This window comes from Mytilus edulis, chromosome 13, assembly GCF_963676685.1.
Source record: "Mytilus edulis chromosome 13, xbMytEdul2.2, whole genome shotgun sequence".
Lineage (NCBI taxonomy): Eukaryota > Metazoa > Mollusca > Bivalvia > Mytilida > Mytilidae > Mytilus > Mytilus edulis.
The window spans coordinates 60450308-60461623 of record NC_092356.1 but is presented as its reverse complement, the minus strand read 5'-3'; the positions used below and the strand labels follow the sequence as shown (position 1 = coordinate 60461623).

The 11316-nt window shown below is 30.4% G+C and overlaps 1 protein-coding gene across 1 annotated transcript; it reads right to left on the bottom strand.

The window, feature by feature from the left end:
- Positions 1 to 4585: 4585 nt before the first annotated feature.
- Positions 4586 to 11053, bottom strand: LOC139500719 (uncharacterized). Its single transcript, XM_071289553.1, has 2 exons — positions 10593 to 11053; positions 4586 to 7858 (listed from the first exon to the last, which is right to left on the bottom strand). Exons 1-2 carry the CDS (start codon positions 10930 to 10932, stop codon positions 7467 to 7469), a joined length of 732 nt encoding a protein of 243 aa, XP_071145654.1. The 5' UTR covers positions 10933 to 11053; the 3' UTR covers positions 4586 to 7466.
- Between the last annotated feature and the right edge of the window lie 263 nt (positions 11054 to 11316).

Here is an 11316-nt window from a genome sequence, read left to right as displayed (position 1 = left end):
TCGTAAACCCTTTTGCACAGAACTTTTGATTGGCTTAAGATTCCGGAACAAACTTGCTTTACGAATGTAGTGGTTCAAGATATTCAGCTCCCTGTGATGTTTGAGAAGGCATGTCTGGCGTATTGAATGATACCCTGGTATCTTTAATAAATTTTCACGAAGACAGACAGGAGGATTTCTACATATCCCAAAATCTTTGTTAGACAGGATATAACGACGGGTTCAATGTTATCTGCATTTAAAGTCAGACTACAAAGTAATTGTGAAACATCATATTCTAGAGGTTGCGTGAGCCAGATGTGAATTCTAAATAAATCCAATGACCTGTTTGAGTACATACAATCTAAAACTTTCATCTTACAATAGCATTAAAAATTTGACTTTTCAACACTTTGTTTGGCTTTATAAATATTTTGATTTGAGCGTCATTGATGAGTCTTATGTAGACGAAACGCGTGTCTGGCGTACTAAATTATAATCCTGGTACCTTCGATAACTATTTTATACCACTGGGTCGATGCCGCTGCTGGTGGACGTTTCTTCCCCGAGGATATCACAAGCCCAGTAGTCAACACTTCGGTGTCGACATGAATATCACTAATGTGGTAATTTTTATAAATTTCCTGTTTACAAAACTTTGAATTTTTCGAAAAACTAAGGATTTTCTTATCCCAGGCATAGATTACCTTAGTCGTATTTGGCACAACTTTTAGGAATTTTGGATCCTCAATGCTCTTAACTTTGTACTTGTTTGGCTTTATAAATATTTTGATATGAGCTTCATTGATGAGTCTTATGTAGACGAAACGCGCGTCTGGCGTACTAAATTATAATCCTGGTACCTTTGATAACTATTTTGCACACATTTACCTATTTCCGAACTAAAAGGCAAATTGAAAGAGTTGGTCCTGGTTTGTTTCATAAAAAAGAATGGACAACGTGGATACTAGTATTTTGTGTAAGGAATGAAGAAATCGTACTTCGTAAAAAATCAGTCTGATTAAAAAAAAAACATTCTCTAAAACTAAAGTTATCAAGATGCTTCATTTTTTGACATCATACTTGTTACGTTTGAAAGTTGACACGTGTTTTTTTTAACAAAGAATAAACATCCAATGAGACCCAACTGTGCTTCTATTCTTGCCGACTTGTTCTTTTATCAATATTAGGATGACTGCATATAAAGGAACGTCTTATGAAAAAAGTGAAGCATTATCCTTTAAGGATGTACACCTCTGTGGAGCCAAAATTTCTAGAATTAAGCTTTTGTTTTAAATCTGATTTTTGGGTTTATATGACTGTAAACAAAAAAATTGGTGAAGAAAAAATCATATGGTGGTGCGCTTCTGTTTTTGCTACAGCCCTTTGAAAGTACCCAAATATGATGATTGTCCCATTTTTCATTAGTTTTTGCCCATTTTTGGGCTATTTTCGAAAAAAAAAATCACAGTTCCACAATTAAACTTTTTTTCATTCTTTCAATAAAGATGGAGTGGACCAATCTGAAAAAATTTAACTTAAAAAAAAATATAGGTAGATGTTAATATAAGAAAGTTTTGTCATATTTTGTATAATATAAATGATTGAAAAAACACATAACTAAGTAATTTGAAAAGACAAAAGTGATATGGGATGTACATGTTTTTGGTAAAATCCTTTTTTGTACCCTTCACCTATTTTCGCAAATTTTTTGGCTAAATAGACTGCCTTTATTAGTAATAATTTTAAAATTTAATAACTCAAAACAACTGATTGTAATTACCCAATATTTTCACAGAGTTTAGTTCGATTATGCTATTTATTAAATTCATTGCTATTTTCCACTTGTATCACATATTTCGGAAATAATTCCAGAACGAGATTTCAACGAGACTTAAACGTCAGAAGAATACATCCTTAACCCCACTTCCTGCTATATAAATGATGTCAATATTTACCAGACTTGGGGTAATTGTAATTGTAATCGTTAATCAGCTGTAATTGATTACAATATTTCAAGTAATCAGTATAATCATTAATCAGCCAAAAATTTGATTACATGTAATTTAATTTAATCAATTACTTTTCAAAATACCCTGTAATTATGATTACTTTTTGATTACATTCGGATTACAATGAAAAAAAAACTAAAATTGTTTTTTTGGTCATTAAATGAACCTCTTTGTTATTCATATTTGATAAATTTTTAACATACTAAAATGGTTTGGTTACTTTAAGCATGTCTACTTTAGTAAAAAATAAACTGTTACAGTATTGAAAAGTCATCATTAGCCTAAGCAGAGACATATAATACAATTATATACCTTTTATCTTGGTAAAAGATATTGTACATGCATGCATATTCATCGTTTTATAATGATCTTCATATTAATATTTGATAATAACTGTTATATTCAAGTAATACTTTTCTTTAACCCTGAATTATAATCTTTTGTTAATTTTTGTGATTTTTGTCAACTTTGAATTGACAGGTAGGAGACTAATTAAGTTTTTTTTTATTGCAATTACCAATTGAGTATAGCTGTAGGGAAATATATATGATAAAAGATAAATCAGGCATGAAAATTTATCTAATTAGCACAAACTAAATTGAAAGTTGGACAAATATGTTGTTTAGAATTTTAAAAAATTGAACTGGACATGTAAAATGCAATGATTTTTAGTACTTGCATATTGTTTACAATTTGGTTAAACATTTCTATTAAAACATAGTTTTAACCAGTAACTTTATTTCATCCATATTTAAACTTCCATAAACTGCAACTTGGAATACATATAAATTATGAAAGAGGTCAGAAGACAAACAAAAAACTCTTATGATATATCTTTATTAAATTTAATTCAAAATAATTCAGAGATCATTGGTGATAAAGTGTAATGTATATATATGTAGTTAAATTTGGTGTTTATTTAAATAGATGAAGTTTAATTTGAAGTTATCATTTTATAATTGAACCAAATAAAATACTTTCTCAAAAATGCTATAGTTATATTGAATGTTTATCATTCACATCATTCAAAATGTTTTGTTTTTAAATTCATTGTAATCAGATGTAATCATGATTACTTTGCCAATATAATCATTAACTTAATCAGATACTTTCAGAAAGGATGTAATCATTAATTTAATTTAATCGTACAAATGACAAAGTAATTGTAATTTAATCAATTACATTGAAAGTAATCGGACCCATCTCTGATATTTACAAACAGTTACCCGCAAAGATATCAGTTATAATTGGGAATATCTTCATTTACATTGCCATTCCCAAATGAGCACTGTTGAGGCTGACTTCATACAGGAACTTCTTAAGAAGAAAGAAAAGAAGTTAACAGTATATCTCACTAAATAATTTAAAATTTGGTGACTATGTTGAACAAATCTAACAAATCGAACTAGAAATAAAGGATACAACAGATTCATTTACGACGTCCTCACATCTTGACTTACATCTACAAATTGACAATTAGGGTCGGTTGAAAACAAAACTTTACGACAAAAGAGATGATTTCAGCTTTCCAAATATGAACTTTCAATTACTATGTAGCAACTTTCCATCAGCGCCAGCATACGGAGTATATATGTATACGATATTCCCGGGCCTGTATGTCCTATCATGATTTCCTTGATAGAGTGTTGAAGCTATCAAACCAAGAGTTCCAAATTGTGAACTCATCCCTTTGTAAATTATACGGACGCCATCACCAGTTGGTTAACCTTTATGAAATACCCGTTTCACCGATGATAACAAATTTGTTATATGTCGTAACTACAATTCCGTTCCCTTTTCACAAACGTGACCTACATAATTAGACTTATTAGATTGTCTGTACGAACATGAGCAACACAACGGGTGCAACATGTAGAGCAGGATCTGCTTACCCTTTCAGAGCACCTGAGATCAACCCCATTTTTGGTGGGGTTCGTGTTACTCAATCTGTATTTTTCTATGTTGTGTTTTGTTATCTATTATTTGTCTGTTTATCTTGTTTTTAGCAATGTGGTTGTCAATTTATTTTTGTTTTAGAAGTTTGAATGTTCCTCTGGTAACTTTCGCCCTTCTTTTGTATACATAATTGAAAAGACTATTTTTACATTATTCAAAAAACCATGCTTGACATCAAAAGTTAACATATGTTTGCAAATGTTTGCACCTGTCCTAAGTCAGGAATCTGATGTACAGTAGTTGTCGTATGTTTATGTAGTTCATACGTGTTTCTCGTTTCTCGTTTTTATATAGATTAGACCGTTGGTTTTCCCGTTTGAATGGTTTGACATTACTAATTTGTGGGGCCCTTTATAGCTTGCTGTTCGGTGTGAGCCAATGCTCCGTGTTGAAGGCATTACCTTGACCTATAATGGTTAACTTATATAAATTGTCATTTGAATGGAGAGTTGTCTCATTGGCACTCATACCACATCTTCCTATATCTATATAAGCACTTTTGATCTACACTATATAACATGTATCTGTAAACTATTTATCATAAAAAAAGAAGAATGATTTAGGAATAATAAGATATATTTGTTTCAAAGAAAGGACATACATTTAATAATGTACAAGACAATGCAACTAGTGTCTATTTCAATTATAAAATCAGTGTCCAAACCATCTGATATCAGTTAATCATTTTGATTAATTTAAGTAATAGTTAATAGTTGTTCACTTGAAACGATTAACAAAATTGCATAACTCTTACATAAGCTCTCATCTTTGACAAAAGGATATGAACTCATAGTCACTAGACATACGCATAAAATTAACAAACCATACAGATGCTTGATAAAACAAGTAACAATGCAAATCTTCATATTTGAGAAAAAAGTTAAATCATAAAAAAACTGAAAGTAGCTAACCAAACGTCAAAATCAAATGACAAAACAAATGTTTTTCAACTGCGAAAACTGAGATTGCCATTACAAGTGTTAATAAATATTCAATTTAAAGACCTTCATACCTCCCAGTCTGAATTTTCAAAGGATGCATGCTTACCAAGAGATGGCTATCCTGTCGTTTCACCTAATTTCGCCTCTTTAAAATTCTAGCAACTCCCCCAATTTTTGTTTGTCTGTTACCTTGCTCTGTCTCTTTTTAATCAACTAATGATATTTGACCATCGGTCAACTGCTGTTGCCTTAACACATATTCAATCAATGGCGTTGTGAGTTTATTTTCGACTTACGAGTTTGGATGTCCCTTTGGTATGTTTCCATTATATTTCACTGACCACGGAAACAATGCATGATTAAAACCAATAGGTCATTTGAGCCTTCAGCACTAACAATATTACAATTCTTCATTGTATTTACTTAGAAACTCATGACGAAGTGATTTTTCATATTCTTACTAATCCCATGAACTGGTACATGACTTACTATCTAATTGGTATATTATTTTTTCTTTCGAAAAGTTCCCTTACCGTTTGTCGAAAAGATATCATTTTCACATCAACTATATTAGTGCAAAACTTTGTGTATTAAAAATAATTAAATAGAAACAACGAAATCCGTTTTTCTTATACAAAAATGGCTAAAAGCACAATATTCCATTCAACAGTTATTTACATTCCCAAAAAAGAAAGAAAATGAAGCGAACTGACAATACCATGGTAAGAAAAGAAAAAGAACAAAGACAAATAATAGTAAACAAAACAACATAAAAAACATTTTTTAAAGACAAAAAATCATAAACCTATAAACATATGAAATAAATTTGATAAGTTTGATAAATACTATTTTCTTGCGGAAGGTACCGAGGTTAATGCTCCGATGCTCCACCATTCTACCGTAATAAGGAAATTTGATGCGTATGTTGTTTCAAGAGTTGTGTTGACCATAGTCACAATAAATTGTGAAAAACTCACCAGATTATTTTAAAATGATAGTTATAAATATGGCTTGGCCTAAAATGTACGCACTTTTTAGTTAACTTATTATCATTTCTGTAAGTTTATATTGAAAAGTTTCTTTTGTATTTTTCTAATAATTTTTGTTTATTCAATTATTGATTAAATCGTTTGCCTAGAATACTTTTAAAATATTAAAAATTGGAGTCTTCAACCGGCATAATGCATTATAAAAATAATAGAAAATACTAAATGAAACTTTGTTTAACCTTGCTAGGTAAATTCGCTTGTATATTTTTTTTAAAATGTAGGCACTTTTGATTTTCTTCTATTGGTATTTGTTACATAATATTTTGCTTGTCACAAATTTGTATTAATCCTGTATTGATGAAAAAAAAAGAAAAAGGTTTTTATATTGCGGATGACAAACTAACTTCTAATAAGCCATTATTTGTCTTTCGATATTCATTTGCTATCACAGAACTATACATTAGTTAATGTTATGATAACTTCAAATAATGCAATAGTTTCCCGTAAATTATAGGATATTTTTTATCATAATAATTCATTTGCTTTTAAAACATATATACAGTTTAGCATATTAATCTATTGCAATAAAAAATCATAATATCTAATAAAATTTGTAGATTTAGCTAACAAAGTCCTTATATTTGTATAAAGTAACATTTGTTTATAGTGGAAAATTGTTTTAACGTTGACTAAGCTACAATTAAAAATTGCTTGCTGGTCCCTCTCTGTGATTACCATTATATTACGCTGGTTCCTTTCCCAATCAATCTGTCACCAAGGGAAGATAAATAAATCGATTTTCGTTCATAGTCTTTTTCAAAAATGATGAACGGTTCTTTATATTGGTATGTAATCATTTTAAACGTTTCAAATTTATGAAATCATATTCGTACATCAATGTTTTTGATACACCAATAACAAACACTGAAATATATTGAATTGATACATTTTGTAACTATTCAAAATTATATCAGAAACCTAAACTTAATTATAAAATAATGAACCTGTTAAGGGGAGAGAATACTCGCATAACTTTTTCGAATTGGCACATAATACAACGAAATGTCACTCTTGCATACAAATGGCACATCAATATAATTAATTATCTGCGAAATCGTCCCCCACCTTCAATGATGATTCTAAATTTTAAATATAACCAAAAGTTGTTAATCTATAGATAGTAAAGACTAATGAAAGCTAACCCAATGTAAAAATATTTCTTTGCAATATTTTAAAACTTCCTCAGAAAAATACTCGGGCCACTTGACTTTCATGGCTCAAAATTAACGTTTTTACACAATATTTGAATAAAGTACTTGAAGATTATTCGCTTCTCAAAGTGTAAGACGCAATAAAAATCGTATGCTTGCACCATCCTACCGAAATACGGATTTAATTAAGTCCTGAACATTTCGACATTTCTTCGTATATTTTGAACAAAACCGGTTTTAACCAAATCACAAGTACGTGTTAAGATCCGACTAAATACCTATTTTCCTATATGGTCAGGTAAAGTTGATAAATTATACTGTATAAACCACAACATTTTGATGACAATTATATTCACCTATCTAAAACTTATAGATAAGTTATTTGATAAGATGTCCAGAGAAGAAAGAGAAATTCTTATACACGGTTTCTGTACCACTACCTGACCAATGACGACATCTCACAACATCACCAATCATTAATGTTACCACTGCTTGCATTGATCCAGATCCATTTGCTCTCCCGCGCGCAATAACCACACTGTTTTTAACCATTTCTAAGTGTGCTCTGCCTGAATGTGGTATGAATGAGGCCATGAAGAAGTACAGTCCATTGTCAGTAGCAGTGAACATTCCAGTGTGATTGTTATACCCATTACCAATGTTTGTAATAACCCGTTCGAAGTTCAATGTTTGTGTGGAGCTTAGAGCAATTATATTGGACAACTCAGCATGAAATCCAATTTCTTTTTGTGGTAGTTTTTTCTCTTTATCTATGAAAAACAAAGAATCTCATATAACATTTTTATCAATTGTATATATATTTTTACCTATCAACATTATGAAATGAAACTGCTGTTATACCAATCTTTATGCACGTCTATTTTCCCCTTGTACCTTAGATCACCACCGGTTTATGATCGAGTTCGTCACATATATAGTTTTCTACGATGTGTTTTATATATACTATTGTTTGTCTTTTTTGGTCGTTTTACATTTTTTTCAATGGTATTATCAGTTCGTTAAAGAAGTTGGAGTTTGAATGTCACTTTAGTATTGTATCTTTCACCTCTTTCTTATAAATTATGAACACGGTGATATATACCTCGTCGATTCTATATCCCTGAAGGAAAAGTAATGACGTATGTATTTCTTAATAGAGTTGAACTACAATACCACAATACACAAGCAGGATACGGCTTTTTCTACGCAATACTTGACCAAATTTTTCTATTTGTACAACTGATAAATTGATTAATTTTACTATTTGTCGTCATTTTTTCGTATTCATACGAGTTTTATATTTTTAATATGAAACAACATGCAGAAGTACGTATAACGTCATTTCATTGAGAAATTCATTTGAAACGGATGGACATGAACGTGTGACATAGCTGCATTGATACTAGACGTCATTGCCTATAATTTTCGTGTATCCTATCCGTGAACTGAAAAAATTTAAAGCAGTAAGATCAAAGTGAAAATGTACAGACTACGAAAAATAACCTTTATCGATATCGTTCCCAAAATTTATAACAGTTTAAACTTTCATAACTGTTCCTGTATGAAGACTATGCGGTACCAATCATTTGCTAGTTGTTTGTTTTCTTATATTATATATTTTAATGCTTTATAAAATGTGCGCGTCCAAAGCACTATTTCTTCAGTAATGTTAAAACCTAAACATTTAAATACTATGAATTTCTAATTTCATACTAAGTTAGCCTGGAAAGTTACATACATACACGTGGGATATAAAAAGCCAAATTATTCCACTGTCAACTGTACCTTAAGGAGTTGGAACCTTGGTTTCTTAGTTTGGTTTTTATGACAGTTATATTATAAATTGCACTTTTGCACTTCAAGCAGGAAGTTCAAATATGCAAAATAAAATTCACAAATATAAGTTACAAATGCCTGACAGACTTGTGAACCCCTTGCAAATGCTATTTGATAGATTTTTTAATGGTTTTCGAATTGATATTTTCTACTTTTAACCGAATATGAGTTTTGCTAAGATATTCTAATTGGCCCAACACTAGACTTTGCATCAATCATTTTTATAGTTTTGGAGTTGTTGATGAAGGTATAGAAATAAAGCGTAAATCAAGGAAAGCGTTTTGTACGCATACTGTTTATAAATTATAATTGTACCTGTGTTAATTAGAGTCTTTGCATGAATCTTTTTTCTTTTCTGTTTGTGCATTCGCGTAAATTCTAAACGATGCAATACCTTTTTAAATCACTGGTTGGATGTCATTGTGAAACTCAAATCATACATGCTGACGAATGCTTTAGTTAATTTTTATATATCAGGTAAAAAAGTAGTTTGCTGACGGGAACTATAAATAATGATATAAAAAGTATTTTAGTAACCTTGCGTTGACTAGTTTTACTCATACAATGTAAGATTAAACTAAAGGTTATTAAATGTGAGTATACAGTACAAAACAATTTCCCTTCTTCCCATAAACGATGTTACATAACTATAAACTACAATTATTTGTATGCAAACTCTAAATAGAGTATGGAAAACTCAATTCGACAGGAGCGAATATCTGAAAGGACTTTTTAATGATTTTTCGATTCATGAACGTAGAATTGTAAATAAGTATATGCAATAAACAGTTAGGAAAAAATATTGAAATTTGCCCTAATAGATTTTACCATCTCCTTTTCATTGCTTTCTTGCAATATTAAGCTTACTAGTACTGTTTGTGTCATATATGTGCATATGTATGTAACCAGATTGTTCCATAGATTCTATATCCAGTATATAAAATGGTAAAATATAATTTCTTTTGGGTGTATCCATGGCAACAATCTGCATTTATTTGTTATAAAATATTGAAAAAAAGGGGGAAAAGATGTCACATAATTCCACAAAATTTGACTAAAAGTAGAATTTCAATCGCTTGAAGTACTACCTTTTCTGAAACTGTGTACATTATCATTCAGCAAATCCAATGAAAATCATATGTCTTTCATCTCATTTTTTTGTAAAATTGCGTCAAAAACTTCGTGTAGAAAAAAGTGTTTGTAAACATTACATTAATTTCTGGACCGATGGCCGGTCTAGCTATGAAAATACGGATTGTCAAACAGAAAATAGCCCATAGAACATGTCAAAAATAATCTTGATGCTCTTATAAACCATCTTTGAAGGCTAAATTAGCACGATCACTTTCCTATTTGAAAAATCCACCGGGCCAAAATGCGAAACTAAACTCCTAACTGTGTATTGCTACCAAATCATTTCCAAAGTATTGACTACTGATTAATTAAAAACCGTTAAGACCCGCAGTCTGTCTGCAGTGGTATAGACATAGTAAGATAAACACTTATTCTATAATATAGCTTCTAACGATTTTGCGTCTTAACGCATCCCTGGCTTTCAAATGCTTAGGTTTTCAATATTGTCTATTTTTAAAGTTAATTAAGATTATCGAAAAATATACATTACTGCTTTACTTACGTTCGGGGTGACAACTTCACATTTATCTTTACCTGTTATTGTATTTGTTTCATTGAACAATCTCTCTTCTAACATTTCCAGTTTCTCTTCCAAATGACTATCCATCGTTTTGACAAATTCAGCAAGTTTGTCCTGTGTTATATTTGATACCAGAACCTTCATTGCAGTTGTAACTCCTTTCTTTATTTCGTCATCAATGTATATTTTTAACTGGGAAGAAAACTGTGAAAAATCAAGATTAGCTACTAACGGTGCATTCATTTTATCCAGTAATGGAAAATGTACACTATCATCACAACCTTTTCCAATTCCTTCGCTCCACTCTAAGAAAATCATGCAATATAAGAAGATAATTAATTTTCTGTCAGCCATTTTTATGCTTATCAGAAATTATATCTAATCGATTTCTTGTCTAAAAATTAACAGACAGTCGTCACCGATAATGAATTCCAAAAAGGCTGTGAGCCAATTGTTCATGCTATCAAATAATGAACAAAGCACTTGTTAATGAAACTAGATTTAAAATTCTTATTTGAACTGATGCCAAAATGCATTGTATGTGTAGTAAAACTGATAAGCGCTTAGATATCTCAACATATTAAAATTGAATTCATAAAGAAAAAATAGGTGTTATTCAGCATTTCGGATTCAAAGATGTACCGAATAGGAAATGATTGATTATCACTAAATTGTTTAAAAATGAAGGAAGGGGAAGTTTGAATGTCCACGTCATGATATTTGTTCAACTGTACGAAA